Here is a 22932-nt window from a genome sequence, read left to right on the forward strand (position 1 = left end):
GAGTAATTGTAAAAATAGGCTTTGAAAGTCCTTTAAAAAATGCTTGAATTTGGCCGGAAAGATAAAGTTCGAACCCTGGAGAAAAAAAAAAACAAAATATGGAAATAATTAAAAAGTTAAAAGCTACCCCAAAGTTTGCAGTCCACCAGACAAGTGTGGGAAATATGAAATGCTTGTACAAATATAACACGATGACTCCCGGCAGAAGGAAGTGATATTGACATTATACAGAGCTTATTTGGTTTCACTGCGCCCACTAGTGCGTTCCCAGTGTAGACTTGATTAAACTTTTCAGCGAGCTGTCCCCATGGATGTGTTCCACGTCTACCTCATTTTTCATTAACTTTGAAAGGACATGATAGCAGTTAAGGGAAAAGGGTAAAAGTAACACTTTTCTCCAGCTATACATTTTATCATCCCTCAAGTCATACAACGGTGTCGTTTGATTTCAACACGATCTCGCTCCTGGGTTTCTAGCCGAAGTTCTTATATTTTTCCATCTGCAGTAGTGTCTCTTCAGAAATACAGTGGGGCAAATTAGTATTTAGCCAACCACTAATTGTGCAAGTTCTCCTACTTGAAAATATTGTAACTGTCAACATGGGTGAGCCTCAGCCATGAGAGGCAGAATGTGCAACAAAAAAAAAGAAAATCACATTTTTTGATATTTAAATAATTGATTTGCAAATTATGGTGGAAAATAACTATTTGGTCAATTTCATCTCAATACTTTGTTTTGTACTCTTTATTGGCAATAACACAGGCTAAACAATTTTTGTTATTCTTCATAAGCTTTTCATACACTGTTGCTAATATTTTGGGTCATTCCGCCATGCAGATCCCCTCTAAAGCAGTGATTGTTTGGTGCTGTTGTTTGGCAACACTGACTTTCAACTTCCTTCACAGATTTTCTATGTGGTTGAAATCTATAGACTGGCTAGTCCACTCCAGGACTTTGAAATGATTCTTACAAAGCTGTCATGATTACTGATTGCCCTCACCTGTGCCCGCTTGTTTGGCGCCAGCTGCTGTTTGTTGCCTGATTGGTTCCCCTCCTATTTAAACTCTGTACTCCATTCACTCCTTGTCAGTCCGTCAGCGAACCTCTGCATACGCAAGGCAAGCACTATTTGACTCTGGCTCTTGTCTGTCCCATCCTCACCTGTATCCTGCTCTTCTATCCCTGACTTCCTGATCGTCTCCAGCTACTTGACCCGTTCTGTCCATCGACCATGCTCCGATCTCCCGCTCTGGCTACTTGACCGGTTTTGGCACATCGACCACGCTCCGATCCCGTGAGCTCCTTGCTCCTCCTGCCCAACGAGCACCGGATCACTGTCATTTGGTTCCCCATACCTAACTTCCTTGATTTTACAATAAAGCTTTGTGTGAAACGTTACCATCTGTTCTGGTTCTGGCACAAAGCCACTCCTTTATTGCCTTGGCTGTGTGTTTTGAAGACCCAGCACTTCTTCAATCTCCTTGTCGATAAAATGAGATTTTCTTTCAAAATCTTTGGATACATTCTTTCCATAGGACAGATCAGTCGATTTGGTCCTTTTGCAGGAAAACAGCCCCAAAGCATGACGTTCCCACCCCATTGGGTATGATGTTATTCGGATGCAATTCAGTATTATTTATCCTCCAAACACAAGTGGCAGTGCAGGAATTTAGTCCCCGGAGCATTGCGTTACTGTAGTTTAGGCTTTCTGTAGGTCATTCACTAGGTTACCCTGTGTGGTACTGGGTTTTTTTGCTTACCGCTCTTGTTTTCATTTTGATTTCACGGGATGAGATCTTGCATGGAGCTCCAGATCGAGGAAGATTATCTGGTCTTGTAGGTGTTCCAATTTCTAGTAATTGCTCCCACACTTGAGTTCTGTACACCAAGCATTTTACTGATTCAGTCTTCCTGGCCTGGTGCAGGTCTACAATTTTGTCTCTAGTGTCCTTCGACAGCTCTTTGGTCTTGGCCATAGTGGAGTTTGGAGTGTGACTGACTGACTGATATTGTGGATCGGTGTCTTTTACTATTAATACAGGTAATGAGTGGAGCCTCATTAGACCTCATTAAAAAGAAGTTCGACCTCTTTGACAGCCAGAAATCTTACTTGTTTGTAGGTGACCAAATACTTAGTTTCCACCCTAATTTGGAAATTAATTCTTTCTCATCTGTTTATTTTTTCCCACATTCTGTCTCCTACAGTGGAGGTTGACAATGACTGGTCTTTTTCATCTTTTCAAGTATGACAAATTCCATAATTGGTCATAGACTAAATATGTATATGCCCAACTGTATGCTCGGTATATTTTGACCATTTTCATTTGTAGGGCCGGATGTAAAAACTTGCCAGTCCGCATTTGGCCCGCGTGCCGGAAATTGGCCATCCCTGATTTAGATTTTCTGAGATGCTTTCTCAAGTTGAAGCAAATTGTGTAGAATGGACGCTAATTTAAAAGACTACATAGTAAATGAAAACAACAATGACAATACATCGGAATCATGTTAGCGGGGCATGATAGTGTTGTTGTGGCATCTTCAATTTCGATAAAAGCTTTGCCCGAATTAACTCGAAATCAAATGGGGGAAAGAAAATAATCTTGTTAGCATAATGAAATGATCTTTCCTTTTTCCTGTCGTATTTTCAAGACTGCCACAGCCACTACTATTCACATACTCCTTCATATCATTGGATATTTTAGACGCTGTTATGAAAGTAATTAAACACAATCAATGCAGATTATGATCTTTATAAGGACAGTATGTATTATTTGGCCACGAGATGTCGCTGTACTGTGTTGTGCGACCAAAAACTAGTGCTAATAAGCATGAAGAAGTATACAGACTATTGTGACTCAAGGTCACCAAACTGCACCATATGTCTTGAATGAAATCAAATGAAATGATCTGCATTTATATAGCGCTTTTCAAGTCAATGACTTCCCAAAGCGCTTTACAATGTGCTCTACATTTCCCAATAGCGGCCTTGCAGCCATCTAAAGTGCTAACCTGCTTATTGGGGGTATTAGGGGTTCAGTGTCTTACCCAAGGACACTTTGACATGCAACACGGGCGAGCCGGGATTCGAACTGGGATCCCTTGATCCCAAGACGAGCGCTCTACCTCCTGCGCAACTGTTTTCCCATTTTTTAGCTAAGACTTTCCCAAGTTTTTGTTTTTTTGTTGTTGGGTTGTTGTTTTTTTTTGTTGTTTTTTTGTCTTTTAATGTATTTGTGATTATTATTTAAATAAATATTGTTCATGTTTTATTGTTAAGTTTTGTACCACTGGTAATTGATAATTAATACACACTGTCTCCCTTCAAAGGGACAGTGTTTAATATTTGACCAATAGATGTTGCACTTTTGTGTACTGAAACAAAAAACTAATCCTAAAAAGCATGAGGAAAATTCAAAGTGAAAAATGCATTATAGGAAAAAAGGAAAAAATAGATCAATGAATAAACTTCCCCGCAACCTTACCAGCGCTGCTTTGTACGGGACAAGTAATGCCGTCCAGCTACCCTTCAGAGGGCTCACTGAGGAGTTCAAGGTGGCACGTACTAGAGAGGCTCTTCAGTATAGGGATTCCAAGGAGAGCAAGGTGTCATCAGCTGGGGTAGAAGTGAGAACTGGAAGGAAGTGCAGAGCTCAGAAGGAAGTGGAGGTGGCAGAGTCATGACTAAGGCAGAAGACACTGGTTGGGGTCCTGGCATTGGGGAGAGCAGGTCTGGGCTTCTTTTCAAAGACCAAAGTGAGTCAAGCCCAAGGGAAGGAGAGACACCATCTTCTCCAGGAAGAGGTCCAAGCAGGTGTGGAGGAAGAACGGGTGAGCAGGGCAGTCGGACTCTGGAAGCAGGGAGCATGTACAAGGTGGGAGAACACATTACGGCGCAAAGTGACCTAGTCAAGCATCATGCAAGCAGACTTCCACCGTGTCCGGTTCCTTGTGCAGGCAGTTTACGATGTCCTATCAAGCCCAGTGAACACCCTCCTGCCCCCTTTGCTCTGGAAGAGGCTCCTTGAAACACCTCCTCAGCAGGTGCCTAAAGGCCCTGGCTGATGGTCGCTATCGCTGGCGCCATAACCAGGTTCTGAAAGCAGTTGCTGAGTGCATCGCCCTAGCAATCAAAAGGGGCAAATAGCATCAAGCCCCAAGCAAGGCAGTTAATTTCATCAAGGCAGGAGAGAATTCCAGGGCTTGTGCACAGACAATATCAGCACTCTTCCACATTGCCTCTGATTGGCAGTTGCACATCAACATTGGGAAACAACTAAGGTTCCCCCAGCACATATCAGTGACATTTCTCCCACCAGACATGATAATCACCTCTGAGACTTCAAAACACCTGACAATGCTGGAACTCGCAGTCCCGTGGTAAGACCGCATTCAGGAAGCCAATGAAAGGAAACGCGCAAAGTACCAGGAGCTGGTGGAGTAGTGCAGGGTCAGGGGCTGGAAAGTTTTCTTTGAGCCAATAGAGGTCGGCTGCAGGGGTTTTGCTGGACGATCCTACTGCAAAATCCTAGGACGGTTGGGTGTGACAGGTGCAGCCAAGAAGAAAGCCATTAAATCCGCTAGTCAAGCTGCAGAAAAGGCCACCAGGTGGCTTTGGCTCAAAAGGGTAGATCCGTGCGCTGCTACTGGGACGCAAGTTGAAGCCTGATCAACCTCGGCTGGGTCACCTGGGCGAAAGTGTCTGATGTTGCGAGACCGGAAACACACAATGAACCCAGGATACATCACTGATGATGCGTCCCAGTTGCATCCAGGAGATGTTTCTTTAGAGTGGAAACAACAGAAAAGATAAGAAGGTAAGAGAAGGAAGGAAGAACAAAAAAGGGACAAAAGAAGAAAAAAGATAGGGCAAACAGAGTAGAAGAAAGGTGAGAAAAACGGAAAAAAAAGTATAAAGAAAGAAGAAAATGAAAGACAGCAGAAGAAAAAAATCCCCAAAAAAGAAAGAAAAGGAGAAAAAAAATAACAGTGGTACACCTATGAATAAGATGGCTGACAAATATGTCAGCTTCTTGTAGGTCATTCTCACCTTATTTTGAATAAATTCCAACATATCCATCTACAAGTATTTTTGAAAATGCAGATTCATATGACAGTGTATGTATTTTTGCCCATTATTTAAATCAATATTGTTTTCTTTTAAACAATTAATGTATTTTTACCAATAGGAGGTGCTAAATAATACACACTGTCTATGTGAGTAAAATCTGATTAACCAAAATGTCAGTGTTGCGTTGTGTGGAACCTTTTTGAGCTCCCAGGATTAGAACCCATACAAATAATTTCAAAACCAATATGTGTTCCATCCCAATGCAAACAAACTAAGTCTCACACCTGCTACAGACATCTAGAGATTTCAATGAGAGTTATTTTTTCCTCCATTGAAAACTACTCTTAGGAGACTGCAGCTTATACAAACACATGGAAAGGAACGAGTGTTGCTCACGACAACAACCCAGAGTCAACGGAACGTAAATCGAGCTAGAGTGTAGCTAGCCAATAATGCCATTTGACATATCGTGGCTAAATGAAAACACAACCCAATTAAAACTTAAAAAAGTGCTGCACTTTGTAACTGTTTTGTTGGGCTTGTGACTTCCTGTTTAGTCGACTGGGAATCCATGTCAACATTGCTTGGACAAAAGTTGAAATCTTCGGATCAACCGAGTCAACATAACAGGCGGCTAGCTCATCTAGAGTCTATCAAGCCATTGATGCCAATTGACAGACCTGTAGCGAAATGAAAACATACCCAACTGATTCTCAGAGATTACTGCACTCACCTTTGCTGTTTTGTAGGGCTTGTGACTTCCTGTTTGGTGGACTAAGAAGCCATGTCAACCAAATTTGGTGCACAAAGGTCAGATTTGTGTAATCCACCCCGAAACTTAGAGACTGCTACACTCTGTCTAGCTATTTAGTGTGGCCTGTTACTTCCTGTTTTGTGGCCTAGGATTATTTGTGAACAAAGTTTGGTGCACAAAAGTTGGACTCGATCCACCCAATAATCTGAGGAAAAAGACCATTTGATTTTATATGCAACCAATGCTTGCCTCGCATGTCATTGCTGTTGACTCCAAGACCTCATACAATTGTCAAACCTAGTAAGGTGCTTCGGGACACCATTAGCATCCACCAGTCACTACCTAGGTTCACGTTATCATTCCAGTGTAACAGGCAGGAGTAAACATGTTTCCACCCTAACCCTAACCCTGACCTGCAAACATGGAAAATGATCAGGGAATCCACTGTTCAAGCAGGAATTGACCTGTGGCAATGCACTTCATAGTCATCATTTTTATCTTAAAATGTGCTGAATGCCGTCTACACCACCAAGACCATCCTTGAAGTATTCATCAGCTGAACCAGAGGTGACAAATAAATGCAGAAGTGAGAGAACTGCTGAAGCCTATTTAATCTGCATTTTGGGCACACAAAGCGACAGCACTCAGGGCAGTAAAATGAAAGCTGGCTGCATACATTAAGATGGTTAAATATTCTAATGCACTGAAAATCCTGGAGCATTTCACCTCCAATGACCTTTAGAGAATGTGGAAAGGCACCACATACTAAAAGATCAAGGACATGAAATGCTCAATGTTCCAGATGTCCTAAACCAGTTGTCCTTTTTTTGAGGAGGTCAGGTTGGCCCCGGAAAGAATGCCAGTTATCCACATCCCTTTTTCTGGATCACCAGTACTGTCTGCTGAACCCTTGGACTGTCCCTTATTCTGATTACCTTTACCGGACTACCAACCCCTCGCCTTCATCTCGGACCATGATTGTTGCGTTGTCTTCCTGTGTGCCGCACCCTGTCCTTTTAAAGACCAGTACTGCACTAATCCTTATCACCCCGAGTGGGGTTTTTTTCTTGAAGATTTTCTACAAACACAGAAAGAAAGCAAAAATCAAAAAGAGAAAGAAATGAGGCACTCAAGGTAAAAATTGGGTTAAAACTTTAATTTAATATGCCCAGATGATTAAAACACCAATATACACCTTTTAGCCCGGGTAGGATTGACAGGGCAAGGAGGAAAGGATGTATTCTTCAAAGTCCTGTAACGTCTCTTCAGAACAAGGACACAATCTCCACAAACCTCCGACATCTTTAATAGCACATGAAAAACCAAGGCTCTCTTGCATCATCAAGGATCCAATTGACCGTCTTCCATTTTCTACCCCTAGGCAGGAGTTTACGGACCATCTAGAGCAGAACCACAAGGGTGATGAACAGCCTATTTTGTCGTCATATCTTTTGTTTTCACAGCTATTTGGACTTTGAAAACATTGCATGTGAAAATGTGGCATTACAATTCCCTTGATACATGGAAAATGAAAACGCCCTCATTGATTTATTTGACGGACAAAAATAATTGTGCAACTGATGAGGCATGAAGAGCAGATGCATTGATATGATGGATGCCTCAGGGTTTATTGTGGGGAAGGTCATAGGACAGACGTTGACATTTACCAAGGCATACCTCTGCTGGTCATAAGCGTGCCTCACACACAATGTGTCAGGTAATTGTGTGCAGCAGCTTTATGAATTCATTTTCGATCAACTTTGATTTAGGGTGATTTCTGTATGCAGCTCTTTGGCTGTCTAAAAGCTATTTTCTCTGCCTGGCTCAGGTCCAACATCATCAGGACAGCACCCGAGCTGACAGATTGAGTGATCAAAGATAATCTTGTTTATTTGAATGTAAAAAGCACCAAGTGCCCTGGCATGACCCGACTCTCGTGTTCAACTTCCATATTTAGATGGGCATCATTCACACTTTGACCCTTGCCATCAAACAGACAACCCTTTCCATCCATACACACGTATGCACAATGCCATTTTCCTTCCTGTTTTCTATGATTCTTCCTGTGAGTGATTAGTGAACAACAGGATAGGTTTAGTTTGAGGAAAACTGATGAATTTGGATTTCTTCAGTCAAAGCCTAGAGGGCATTTCGGATTCAAACATGATGTTCAACGTATCTAACAAGTGTCATCAAGACAAGCTGAATATGATTTGGCACTCCTACGCAATATTTTGAAAGCAAAGCTCATCTTGACGATGTATTTTCACTGCACCATCTTGAAAACAGCCGTGTCTTAGGTATCATAGATTTCTTTCAATATTTCAAGATGCTTTGATCAGATTTTGAGGTCCCGCTGAGATGTTCTCACACTAAAATGTTGTGGTAATGCAGTGTGATAACTGGAAGGGATGCAAGTAAATTGCATAAAGCTGAGATGGAAATGTGCATACCCACCCTTCTTTAGCTTTGAGTTCAGTGTTGCATGGATGTTGGATTGAGGGTTGAGTACTGTATTAGGGATAGAGGAACTGTCAATGAACATAGAACATTATAAATCATGTTTTGCTTTTAAAGAGTAGCAGAGTAACACACCATATTGTAACGACAGTTGAGTTACAACATTGTATCAATAACAAGATAGAGTACTCGTTACAGAGAAAAGTAATTGCGTTCAAGTAATGACTATCTATGTAAAGTGTTACCCCCAACACTGTCCATCACATTCCAGGAGAGTAAAACTGAATCTCAGAAGAGTTTTGCATTAAGTGCATCCAGTGTGTCACTTTTGAGTATGGTTTAAAGCAGAGGTACGGAGCCTATGGTTCGCGAGCGAGATATATTTTTTTTCATGAGCACGAATGGCTCGAAGATAAAATCCTGGATATATATAAATTTCTTCATAGCGTCCCACTTCTCATAATCACATAATTATGCATGCATAACCGATGTAACACTAGCAAGGTGTCACAACAACAGACCAGTTTTTGGCTATACTTTGCGAAAGAATCCCTCATATGGAAACTTATTAATCATGAGCTGTCGCGCTGAAAATGCTGTTCTACTAGTGATCTCAAGAGCCAAGAAGAGAACCGCAGGTTTGAGAGCATTCTCCATTCGAGCCCCGTTATTGAATGCTCTTCCGCCAGAGATTTGATCTGCAACCTCAGTGAAACTGTTTAAATCCAGGCTTAAACCACAATACTATTTCATATTTTATGAATGACCAATATTTCATTTGTCAAAAATATCCGTTTTTTCTTGCCCTCATGTAGGTTTTAGATCAGGGGATGGGGTAATAATAGTCTGCGGTTTGCAATAATCTGTGGTCTATGCAGCCCTTTGAGACTCCTTGTGATTAAGGGCTATACAAATAAACATTACCTGACTTGACTCGACTTGACACTGTATGGTGAAAAACCCATGGAACAAACTGTTAACACCCAACCAAGCACACAGAGCAATTTGATTAGGTGAGCGGTAGGGGTGGGCAGAACTATGCACACAGCACTTTAAGCACCGAAGGTGTAAATATCCCAGTATTTTTGTTTGCAGTATTTTGTGATATTTTTACAAAATAACTCTGCCTGCACCTTGTTTTGAAAAAATGAAGCTCAAAATCAGCCGATCTCAAATAACTGCGGGAGGGAGACAGGTTTAAAATAGGATATTTGTTGATATGAGACATTATTCCTATTTCTTTTTTTTTTTCAAATCATTTAACGTCACACAGTGAAATAAAATGCTCTGAAAAATGTGATTTTGTCTGAAGAGCGGGTTTGGCAGTTTTGCTGAATTTTGCCTGAAAATATATAGTAGGGCTCTCATAAAAAATCAAAATATTTTGCTATTATGTCTCTTTGGGTCAAAAAGGTTCCTGAACCCTGGCTTAAAGACTTGTGCAGCTTCCATCCATCCATCCATTATCTGCACCGTTTATCCTCAGTAGGGTCGCGGGGGTGCTGGAGCCCATCCCAGCTATCTTCAGGCAGTGGGCAGGGGACACCCTGAACTGGTTACCAGCCAGTCGCAGGGCACACAGGGACAGACAATTCCCTCACTCATTGACACCTAGGGACAATTTGGACCGGCCAATTAACCAGACATGCATGTTTTGGGGAATGTGGGAGGAAACAAAATCACGGGGAGAACATGCAAACTCCACACAGGAGGTTCGATCTCATGACCTTAGAACTGTGCCGCACACGCGCTAACCACAGCGCCGCCGTGACTTGTGCATCTTGTTAAGTACAAATATCCAGCTCAGGGATGTGATTTGAAGACCCCGATGTCTCTTTGAAATGAGTTGCCAAGTATAAAAAGAAAAAAAACACATACGTTTTTCTCTTTCCACAGGATGCTCTGCTGCAACTGGCAACCGTTGTGGATGTGCGCTCGCTGCGAGTGGCCCTTCGAGATGGCGTGCAGACACTTCTACCCCATGCGGTATAACACAAACACATATTAGCACAATTCTCTCAGTGGTGGAGATTTCCCCCCTGACATGAGAAAAAACAGTAGAGATTATTTTACAGTGAATCTCTTTTTATGCTGAACTCCCTAACGTTACACAATAAAAACAGAGAAATGAAGTTTGAAGTGGAATTTTAATAGCCTCTCTCACAGGCTTAAGCACACACCGTATTGAAGAAATTCAATCACAGTTGTTAAAGTATCTCTCTATCATAAGATTCTCCCGAAAAGTATTCAAAATTGCTTACTTTAAGTTTTGCGATTTAATTTTCAATATGAAGGTCTTAAATACATCAGTTGTACACCTCACAGGGATTCCTTAAATGGTGTGTGTATTGTTATCTTGGGCTAGCAATGTAGATCTAATTCACGGGTTAATGGTATTCATGTCAAATTACCATTTAGAAAATGCAAACGCTGCCCTCCTTACGAACGAAATGGGTTCCGGACGATACTTTGTATGTTAGTAAGTTGCTTCAGTACTATATTTTGTATGTTTAAGGTTTATATAAGTATGTTTAAGGCTTGTATATTTATATAAATAGACTAAATTGGTTTTGAAACATTTCGAATGAAAGCAAAGTAAACTCAAAATGCAAAAGGGATAGCTCATAAGGTTTAAAACCTGTACTGTTTTGTACCAAAAAATAAACATTTCATAAAACAATATGCTCCATAAAGAGAAATAAAGGGAAGTTCAACTACTTTTGCAAGATGAGCTTCAACAGTTTGGCGACTTCCTCCTCCGTGGTAAAAAGTGTCCGAAAAACAGCGTTTCGACCATTTTCTCAACCGCATCAAGCTTTCTTATTCCACTTTTGTTTCAAAATAAACGGCTCGCCTCTTCTTTACACCAACCATAAACAATAAAAATGTCAAAATCCTTATCACGCTGGAGATAGTATAGACACAGACAGTATGGAATGTTTACACACTAGGAAGAGAAAGCGGAATCTTTTCTTCCGGGTGGATGCTGGATGACCTCTCGGCGGTGGAAAGAAGCACTACAGTACTGTCCTGTACTCGGAAAAAGGCGCACACAATATAAAATTTGATGACCGGATAATTTGCGACATCCCGCAACAAATGTTCGTATCTACCGTCGAATGGTCTTAAGTAAGGGAGCGTCTGTACAATAAAATAAAAATCTGAAAAAAAATAAAATGAGATTTTTCTAACTACCATCACTACCAGAAGGTCCAAGAAAGCAAAACTTGAATTGATTGATGTCAGAATTAGAGCTGAAAAATTTGGCAGAGCCTGGAGGGAAAAAGACAAATTATTTTTTTTCTTTAATAGAGTCTCAGTCCAATACTTCGGCAATATATGAAGAAAAATAATACAGGCTCATCCAATTTGTCTCATACTTCAAACAAATGTGTTTTAAGCATTTTAAGCATTTTAAAGAAATCCCAGTTTTGCACTTTTTTCATTGGAAACATTTGATTAATGCAAGAAATAAATAATGACCAAATAGGTAAAATTTATATTTTTGGAAAAAATATATGTAATTAATAGTGAATATACTTTCGACATTGACATGTACATGCTATATTTTATTTCTATTTGTGTACAGATAGACTAAATTGGTTTTGAAACATTTCGAATGAAAGCAAAGTAAACTCAAAATGGAAAAAGGGCTAGCTCATAAGGTTTTTTTGCATTTAATCTTAAAAATATCTAGATGAATACTATAAATATGAGATTAAAAAATAGCAAATACAGAAAAAAATGTAGCCAGCTATTTGTTGGCCTTGAGTGCAGAGAATTTTTATGGGGGCGAAAGACATATACATATTTATACATATATATATATATATATATATATATATATATATATATATATATATATATATATATATATATATATATATATATATATATATATATATATATATATTTTTTTTTTTTTTACAATTTTGTATTTATTGTATTATTATATTTTTAACATTGAGTTGGGATGGCCAGATTCAAAAGCTTAATGGGCCTTATGTGGCCTGCGGGCTGTAATTTTCCCAACTCTGTTCTATATTTACCCAAAATAAGTCAATTTGAACCGCAAAATCTTAACATTCTTAAGGGACAGTGTGTATTATTTGACCACTACATGTCATTGTATTGTGTCGCGCAACCAAAAATGAGTGCTATAAAGAACAAGGACGAATACAAATGACAAGGACTCTTTGTTATTTTTACTTCTCTTTTTTGCCCAGCCTCATTGAGGTTTTTAGGTACCCTCAGCAGCAAGATGGTAGACCATTATGTTAGCTCCCTTTTGTGAGGCTCATGGTATATAAAAGAAATGCTTATTTCTCGACCAAAAAATGCATGTGTCAATGATAGTTTATGTATTTTTACTTATTACTGCAATAAATATGAAGTTTTTTACCACTAGGAGGCACTAAATACTACACTATCACCCTTTAAAGAATGGAACCAAAAAATAAATCACATTTTGAATAATTTTGATCATATTTCTAATCATTGAGTCGGATCAAGATAGACGAAAATATTCTTACCAGCCTGTAGTTAAAGTATGATATTTTTCAATGATATGACCTTCCATTCTTGAACAGTACATGCTGTTATTTAAAGGGATAGTGTTCATCATTAAGCACCTCTTTGGGGTCAATTAAATTGGTTTAAATAATAATAAAAAATAATAAGCAAAAATATATATAAATCCGCCTTTTTAGAATAATTTTAGGTTGAAAATTTACATTGATTTTACATAACATGAGCCTCTCATAAAGGAAGTTGACATACTTGTACTTCATCCAATTGCTAGTTTGGTACCCAAAAAATACAAACCTAGAAAAAGGATGTGTAAAAAAAAAAAAAAGGAAGGAAAACGGTCACTTTTGAGTCTCCATCGTTTGTATGTTTCCCTGTGCTTTTTAGAACCTGCTTGCGGTTGCACAACACAGCGACATCTAGTGGTCAAATAATACACATTGTCCCTTTACACCACTCTGACATAGCAAGGCAGAGAATAAACCAAGATTGATTTTGTTTTTTATTCAAGGAGTGTGTATGTGTGTACACACTGGAGGGAAACTCGAGGCTGCTGTCGGACGACCCGCCACATGAGCTGGCACAGGAGGGTGAAATCAGGTGCGTGTTTTTTCCCCTTGTGTTCTTCACGTGTGCTGGGACACCCCAGATGTTTGCTTTGAGTGGCTGACATGTTATGCGGAGCCCTCAACGGCATGGCAATGAAGGAGCGAAGGGGGATGATTGTGTTCAATCGTGTCACACAATGGCCTCTCTTCATACCTTTCTGTCAGCCATATCAAACCTCGGTGCTTCTACTTTCCCACTTTCCTAACATCAACCAGACTTATTACAGTGTTTCCCATACATAGGGAGATTCTGGTGGGCCGCCAGGGTTTAATCGGTCGCACTGTCCCTCAATCCATCCATCCATTTACTTCAGCTTATCCAGGGGTGTGTCGCGAGGGCAGCAGCCTCAGTTAGGAAGCTCAGTACTCCCTTTTCCCAGCCACTTTATCCAGCTCATCCGACATGATCCTAAGGCATTCCTAGGCCAGCCTAGAGACATAGTCTCTCCAGCGAGTCCAGGGTCGCCTAAGGGGCCTCCTGCTGGTGGTGGATGCCCAGGACAGAAGCGTCCAGGGGGCATCCCACTGCAGCCACCTCAAGTGGCTCCTCTCAATGCGGAGGAGCAGCAGCTCTAAACTGGGTGCTCGCTGGGCAGGAGGAGCTGGAAGCCCTTGCGAACAAAGCGTGGTCGGAGATCGGAAGCAAGTCGGGCAGCCGGGACGGGAGAAGGGAGCGTCGGCGGAGATCGGAAGCAAGTAGGGCAGCGTGGACGGCAAATCATGACACATAGAAATAGATTCCGTTTTGTGAGGGATAATGGTATATAGAGGATATACAAGGTGTGATGCAGTTTATCAATTTCATGAAAATAGAGGTGTCTTTTAGTTCAGAGTCTACGGCGAGAAACGTATGGAAATTACATCACAAGTGTTATAAATTTGATATACTGCATCACAAATTGCATATCCTATTTATACCATTTTTACTTTAATTTACAGAACGCCACCTTTGCTTGTATTTGTTTTTGTCATATGCTAAAGAGGGTGGAGTGATATACTCAAAGATAGTGCAAGTAATTTACAAACTCAACAGCAGCGTAGTAAAGATAAAACACTTACTGTAGAACAGATAACTTTGTTTCGGTTCCCATTGATCCTACGCACGTCGTGTTGATCGTGAAGCCGCAAACATGCCATGGATTGTCTGCGATACAAAAGAGGCCGGCTGTCATTTTGTTCGGTTCTGATTGGCTAAAAAACAAGCGCTGTTGGATTTATGAATCAAGAGCTTTGCCCTTTGGTTCAGCTCCTTCTTCATCTTGACGTACGAGTAGAGTCTGCTGCTTGGAGCCTGCTCCATCCTACCCTAAATTGTGAACAAGACCCAGGTATACTTGAACTCCTCCACTTGTGGCAGGATTTCATCCCTACCCCGGAAGGAGCATGCCACCCTTTTCCAACTGAGAGCCATGGTTTCTGACTTGGAGGTGACAATCTTCATCCCGGCTGCTTCACACTCGGCTGCAAGCCTCTCCAGTGAGAGCTAAAGATCACGGCATGAGGAAGCACCACATATTCTGCAAAAAGCAGAGATGCAATACTGAGGCTTTCAAAGGGGACCCCTTCTCTGCCAAGGCTGTGCACAGAAATTATGTCCATAAAAGTTTAGCAAGAGTCTCATAAACTTGTATGATTGAAAAATAGAAAAATATTGTATCGTATTCATAAATCCTGATTTACTTGCATGTATGTGTTCGTATCTGACTTATAGGCTCCAAAACAGCTCAACCGATTTTCGTGAACATTTGCACAGTTGTACTTGAGGGCCTCCGGGAGTGTCTTTAGCTAGGTTTTTTGTCAATGCACCCCCAAAAAACACCAACAAAATTGACAAATATGTGCCTTTTTGTACACGCTGCTCTAGAGATGAATGTGGCCATTTGGCTCTTTGCCACACCCAAGTGGCTCCCTTGCACTTTCTCAACAAACCACGGCCCTCACAACTTCCCCCAAGTAGACTACACGGCAACACCAAGCCCAGCAGAGCCGGGCCATTATGCGTGTGAATATAAATGCAATTCAATTATCCTCCACTTTGCCCGGTTGTTTCTCCACACCTGCAAAGATGACATCCAGTTCTTGCAGCGTTTGTCCCACCCGACCTGCATCATGATTAGACGGTTGAGTAAAATGTGACAATGACGAGCGTCACATTTTTCCTAAGATGAACATTGTTTAACTCTCAGCGACCAGAAACATTTTCAAAATGTCATTTTTAAAGGTTTTAAAAGGCCCAGTTAAAAACACAGTCAAGGTCATCTGGTGGTAGAAGGTGTGTCAGACCCTGACACTCAGATTTTCCCTTACAATACGTCTTATTTTGTTTGTGTTAAATGTATGTGGCTTGTTTTAAGAAATAAATCTATTTTTTTTCAGTGATGTGGAGTGAGTTTCGTTTTTCCGTAACAATATACCAGTGGTGGACAGTCAGGGCCTGCAAGGCCTTCTCTCCTGGCCTAACAAATTCTGAATCATGTGATGTTAATTGTATTTTGTCCATGAATAAATAATTAAACATTTTCTGTCAGCTTTCTTTCATTGCTTCTCCCCTGGTTGCACTGCATTCAGGTGTGTTTTATATTTATGCATTTAACCAATCACATTTCAGCTATTACTTGTTGCCAGAAACTTACTTTCTTGATGCCTTCGTGGTCAGGCAACCTTGTTGGTTGCTTTTTTTATATGTGTCGCTGCTCGAGCTGCAGCAAATTTTTTATAGCCATAAAATAGTTATTAAAGGTCTGATTTATTCAATTATAGCACTACTGAAGGGGTAGGTGTGAAATACACGGCCTCCCACTGCATTATACAAACTGTAGCTTTGAAAAATAACCCCTAAAAACGTATTGTTTACCTTTACTTATTAATGTCCATCCGCGGCTTCTAAATCCATGCTATGGGTACCACCAAAAACTTTGTGAAAGACTGGACAAAAAAATGAGAAGGAAATGGTGTGATTTGGTCAATTTTAGTCTCTGTAGTTTGGATTATTCCTTGTGCTTTTCAGCACTCATTTTTTTGTTTCCTTACACAATACAGCAACATCGAGTGGTGTCCCTTAAATATCTTTTGACTGCCGAGTGGGATAAATTATACACAGGGTTAACAACTTTTTAAAACTCTTAAAACAAAGTTTTAGAATGTTTCAAATTGTAAAAGTGTAAAAGTAGGATCTTATTATCTCATCTCATCTCATTAGCTGCACCGCTTATCCTCAGTAGGGTCGCGGGGGGTGCTGGAGCCCATCCCAGCAATTATCAGGCAGTGGGCAGGGAACACCCTGAACTGGTTGCCAGCCAATCGCAGGGCACACAGGGACAGACAACTCGCTCGCGCATTCACACCTAGGGACAATTTGGACCAGCCAATCGACCTGAAATGCATGTCTTTGGAATGTGGGAGGAAACCGGAGTGCCCGGAGTAAACCCACGCAAGTACCGGGAGAACATACAAACTCCGCACAGGAGGTCCGGTAGCTGGATTTGAACCCACACAGGAGGTTCTCAAGACCCTAGAACTGTGCCGCACACGCGCTAACCACTGCGCCGCCGTGCTGCCCCGGATCTTATTTTACATGTATATTAAACGTTAGTAAATGGTGGATCATATTCCAGCCAACGTCAGCTAGGATAAGGGAACCCCGTGGCCTGGTTCAGGATTAATAGTCCAAATGGTGGCTGGATGAATAATAAACGACCAGGAAAAGGGTTATTTAAAGTTTAAATTTTCCAAGTATTTTAATGAGTGCACTTGAAAAGGAAGCGGCATTAATCAAGTTCCCTTCTCCTCAGGCAGCCATCTCGACTTTTTATATCTTGAGCCCTACAACATTGCCTGAATTTTGCTGGGATTCCTGCAGATTTACTAAAACAACCCAGCATACCTCTTTCTATAGGTATCATAGTGTTTAGGTTTTGGACCAATGGTGACGAAAACACTTCCCATATTTTCCTAGACTATAAGTCGATCTGAAGTATAAGCGGCACCAGCTAGAAAATGTATAATTAAGTAGGAAAAACATACAAAAGTCACACCTGGAGTACAAGTCGCATTCTGGGGGAAAATGTATTTGTTAAATTCTAACACCCAAAACATGCATAACATCTTAAAAGGCAATTTTAAAAAAGGAGCAATTTTAATTTTAACTATACCTAAAATGAAGAATAACCCAAAAATGCATATATGACTGATGGCAGATGGTTTTACTGATTTTAATTTGTGTTATTTGTTGAATGCAAATGCGGCTCATTCGGCTTTTTAATCCGGTTCGCCCCGAGCAAAAATGGTAAAAATATAATGATAATGTATTTAACGGTGAATAACGTACTAGTGATTATAAAAAAGGTTTTGGTTCTACTCTTGTCCTTAGTGTCCCTTTGTATGAGCCCCCAAACCCCAAAATATTGTTCATGATGCATCATTGTGTATTGCGCTCAAGGCCGAGGGTTGAAATAGCTGGTTACATTTGTCTGTAATTACTATTTGTTTTATCATGTACTGTATTCTCTTTATTTCTTAATTTGATTGAATAGTCTTTATTGTAGGCAGCGCGGCAGCGCCGTGGTTAGCACGTGTGCGGCACAGTTCTGAGGTCATGAGATCGAACCTTTCTGTTCGGAGTTTGCCTGTTCTCCCCGTGCTTGCGAGGGTTTACTCCGGGCACTCCGGTTTCCTCCCACATTCCAAAAACATGCATGCCAGGTTATTTGGCCGGTCCGAATTGTCCCTAGGTATGAATGAGCGAGTGAGTTGTCTGTCTCCGTGTGCCCTGCGACTGGCTAGCAACCCGTTGAGGGGGTCCGCTGCCCACTACCCAAAGACAGCTGGGATGGGCTCCAGCACCCCGCGACCCTACTGAGGATAAGCGGTGCAGATAAGGGATGGATAGTCTTTATTGTCATTAATATAAACGTTGTGAAACATTGTATGCAATGAGATCTTACGTTAAAAAAAAACCTTTTGAGCTAGCTTTGTTGTGTTAAGAGTATTTTCATGCATATTATCAAATGCAGTGTTCAAAAAGTGAGACCTAATATATGATTTTGTTTTAATTACAATTGTTTCAAATCCAAATTGAATTAAATTATTCTTTTTACAAAAAAATCTAAAATGAGATATAAAATGTACATATAAATGTCTGCATGTATATTCAATATCACGCATAGAATTTTGAAAGACCCCGGTGGGTGGAAAATGTTGGGGGTCTGGGGCGTACCCGGGTGTGCCCAGGGTTGTGTCCCCTGCATTTTCTTAACTCTACAGTTAACTTTTGACTAATTTAAACTTTTTTATACTAAGCAACCTTTAATTCAAGCAACACAAATCCCTGAAAAACAAACCACACAACAAAATGGAAGTTAGATGAATTAACTATCCAGTGCTTTAAAAAACTTTTAAATACAATAATTTTTACTGCCGTATTCACAAATGAACTTCTAACTAATGTTTACTAAAACACAGAAATTCTGAAAAAATATCATTAGTCCCTATTGAATTTTTACATTTAGGAACTCATAGTGCTAAGATTCAAGCAAATGATTCAGATTATTCTGCCGGTGATAGACAGCGCACAATATTTTGGAGCCATTAATATGAATGAAATGAGTCCAAATAAGGATCATTTTTCTGCTTTGATTAATTTTTTCATATTTCCTTTTTTTACCCGTATTGCAATTGCTCCTGAAACGTTCCTGTGCTCAATGTGCTGCTCACTCCTATCAAATGGTAGAAAATAATTGATTAAATGATAATATCTACCTTCTGCTCTATGTTATGACTATTTTACAAGGGGGAAAATGCTATAAATGGAAAAAAATAAATAAAAAGAGAAATCTGTCAAGGGTTTTTAAGCGGTGGATTAAATGCAGAAAGCAAGTGCGGGGGCAAATTGAAATAAAAAAACCACAACAAAATACTGTAATACAAATAATAAATAAAACTCACTGTAAAAAACAGGAAAAAAAACACACAAATCCTGTGCAAACAAGGGGGTCTTTAACATGACACAAACCAAAGGCCGCAACTGACATGATCCATCAGAAAACAAGATACGGCTTAAAGCCAGGATCTTTATTATTTAGGCTGAATTTAGCCTCAAGTCGAGTAAATCAAGTCAAATCACATTGACTTGTATAAACCTTAATCACAAAAAGTCTCAATGGGCAACGCAGACAACCATGACAACATGAAAGCAGGTTAAATTTATCTTGGCTCAGTTACTTTGGTGATTGATATTCTACTGCGAGTCTCCTCCAGACCAGGCTCACAACCAGGCTCAGAGTATCGCCAGAAATACATCTGCAACTCTTAGAGACAATTGTGTGAAAAATGAATGGGTTTTATAGCATTTCCTTTGAATTTGGGATCACAAAAACACCCTTTGACACTTCCCAAAAGCAAATGACTATTGGAACGTTATCACTGTCCAAACTCTTGATCAAAGGACGCAGATCCATTGGCGATATTCAGTCTAAAACGGACCTTGTCTAAATAGTCTTGAGGGCCATTATTGAGGATTTAAAGTCTCACGGATACAAAGGAGAGACCCCCTCAAAACCTGAGTGTCAAGGTTGTCATTGTGACCTTTGATGGTTTGCTGTAACCTGGACACGTCCTTCAATTTGTGAGGCAGAAGATTAGGTCAGCTCAATGTGGCATGTCGTTCTTCATTTATAACCTCTTTATTATTTCTGTAATTTAAAACTGATTCCTTAATTTAGTCATGATTGATTTTACGTTTTCATTTATTACTTATTTATTCATTACTTGTGTGTTTATTTATCTATCTGTTAGTTTGTTTATTTATTTATTTATTGTGTTGCAATCATATGACCTCTTGATTCGATTTTTGCTATCCAGCAATGTTTTATTTTGTATGTAAATGAAACAGGAAATCGAAAATAAACAGGACAAACAAGACGGGAACGAAAACTGGAGAGAATAATAAACGGGACCAAAATAGACGGGAGCAAAACTGGAAATCGATATTAAACAGGACAAACGGGAACAATATCGGACCTGAAATACCAAAGGGCACACGGGACCGAGTCAGAACCCACGTCCTGCGGGGCAGAAGTTCGTTAAGAGACTGACAAAGTAAGAGAGAGCGCACTGAGCTTAAAAAGACGGAAAGCCAATCTGTTAATGAGCCGCAGCTGGCGCCACACGGGCGGGGCCAATAGGATGCCATGGCAACCGTGACAGTTGCAAGTTCAAAATCCATTGACGTCTTCTCTCCTTATTTTCGGTGTCTACTAAACTTTAAACTTACCAGTAAACCAGTATTGAAACCAGGCTCTTGCACTGTTTTAGTTCAATAACAAGAGAACATGCTATAGCTACCTCCTGTCAAGATTAGCGCCATGTGGGTTGGAAGTTGATGCACATCAACAGACACTTGAGTATGTACCTTTTTGTGTGCCACTTTCGACTGCAGTTTTGCTTAATGAAGCTCATAATTCACATTTAGGAAGGATTCAATGTCATTAGAGGCAACCTGATGTGGTTAATGGTGACTTGATGAAGTCCTGACTCCTACGTACGCTCGCGTGCCTCTGCGTTAGGTGCAATCGCGCTTATCGACTTCATTACAAATGGGGGAAATCGCAATGCTAATGCTTTGTAAAGACCTTAGATTTAACTGCAATGCTGTGCGGATGTCCCTTCAATGTTTTACGCTCTGTGCCATCAATGGTCATGGTGAAAAATAGTTGACAATATATGGGCAACTGTGAGAGCAAGAGTCAAGTCAAGTCAAGTCATTTTTATTTGTATAGCCCTAAATCACGAAGAGTCTCAAAGGGCTTCACAGATTATTACACTATATTACACAGACTATTTTTCAGCTGACGAGAAGAGTAGTTTATTCATATGCTATGGAGTAGAAGTGAGTTTTAAGCTTAGATTTAAACACATGCTATGGAGTAGAAGTGAGTTTTAAGCTTAGATTTAAACATTTCCACTGAGGTTGCAGATCGGACCAAAACTTTTTTTGTATATATTTATAACAGTTCATATTTCTACTTCATGTTGTCTTACAATGTGTTCATAATTAGTTCCAGTCTTTACTCATTATAATCGGGAAAAGTTTAAGTCTGTTTTTTTGTTTTTCATTGTAAACTGTTATCACGTTGCCATAAAACACATATTTATGTGAGATATTTTCAGATATTTAAAGTTTGAGTTGGTCTGAATAAAGGGCCAAAAGTATTCACTCACACCATGATTTCTGACTCTTTCATGGCCAAAATAACCAAGGCGGCTGGTATAACACTTGGTTAATAAAGGGTTATGATTGATTCGTGTATAGTGTGTCAGAGTGACAAATGTTAAGTGGTATATGTATTCATTTATATGGGACAAGTCATGAAACATCACACTGTACAATACGCTGAAGAATTAGCTTTTTTCTGAAGAGCGTGTTTGCTGGTTTTGTTGAATTTTGTCTTAAAATATGTGTTGTGGCTCTCTCTAAAAAAATACTGCTATCCTTGCTCTTTGAGTCAAAAAAGGCTCCCAAGCCCTGGTTTAGAGATTATTATTCAAATTTGGGTTTTGAATTTAAATACAACTTAATGAAAGGTGTTATCAACAAAAAACAAGATTGGTTATCTAGTCTCCCTTTCCTAAATTAACTTTAAATTCAAAAGACTTCAAATATATTATGTTTTTGTTTGTTTTTTATTTGATTCTTAATAAGCATACAGACATGTAATGGATGTAACGTGATAGATAAACTATAAATTAAAGAGGGAAAAGTCAAGTCCAGTCACATTTATTTATAAAGCCTTAATCACAAAAATGTCTCAAAGGACTGCACAGGATTACAATTACAACATTACACCATTATCTGATCTTAAACCAACATGTAAAAAATCATTGCAGTTGACAATCATTTTTCCAGTCAAGTAAAGTCAGGTTTTTTTGTATAGCCCTTAATCACAAGAAGTCCTAAATGGCTGTACAGACTACGGACTACTATAAAACCTTCCCCTGATCTAAAACCTACATGAGGGCAAGAACAAACTCAAAACTTCAGCATGAGGAAATTAAGAAACCTTGAGAAGGAACTGCACATGAGGTAATCCCTCTTTCGGGATGATCAGGCTGCAATGGATGTTGCAAGACCATAAACACATTTAAATGAATTAGCATTTTGTTGTTAGGATATGTTTTTATCTTTCCATCGGTTATGTTTTTCACCTGATCCAGGGGGTTAATTGCATTTGTTAAAGTTAATCAAACACCTTATTTTCCATTTCATCAACAGGAGTGTTGTAGATCAGCTGCAGCGATGTCCATGTTTAGGCTTTCCCGCTTCCGAACTGCCAGAAAAATACAGAAGTTATCTAGCAGCCCCATTAAAGCCACACCAAAGAGGTATGTGCACCCTTTCATCTATGCCTTATACTCAGTACAAGATCTGTTCTGTAATAAATCAAGCAATGTCTAACCACGGGAAAATGCCATGATTGATTGCAGTAAGTCGTAGTAAAGAGTACTCTCCTTTGGTGAG

The 22932-nt window shown here is 39.9% G+C and overlaps 1 protein-coding gene across 1 annotated transcript in view; it reads left to right on the forward strand.

Moving 5' to 3' along the window:
* pde2a (phosphodiesterase 2A) overlaps positions 1-22932 on the forward strand; it is a 201736-nt gene that overhangs the window by 143808 nt on the left and 34996 nt on the right. Inside the window, exons 4-6 of the mRNA XM_088346134.1 lie at positions 10180-10269; positions 13322-13410; positions 22687-22796. Coding sequence (XP_088202260.1) covers positions 10180-10269; positions 13322-13410; positions 22687-22796 — 289 coding nt within the window. The remainder of the gene's footprint in view (positions 1-10179; positions 10270-13321; positions 13411-22686; positions 22797-22932) is intronic.

Source organism: Urocampus carinirostris, chromosome 10 (assembly GCF_059441175.1).
Source record: "Urocampus carinirostris isolate Australia breed hairy pipefish chromosome 10, RoL_Ucar_1.0, whole genome shotgun sequence".
Lineage (NCBI taxonomy): Eukaryota > Metazoa > Chordata > Actinopteri > Syngnathiformes > Syngnathidae > Urocampus > Urocampus carinirostris.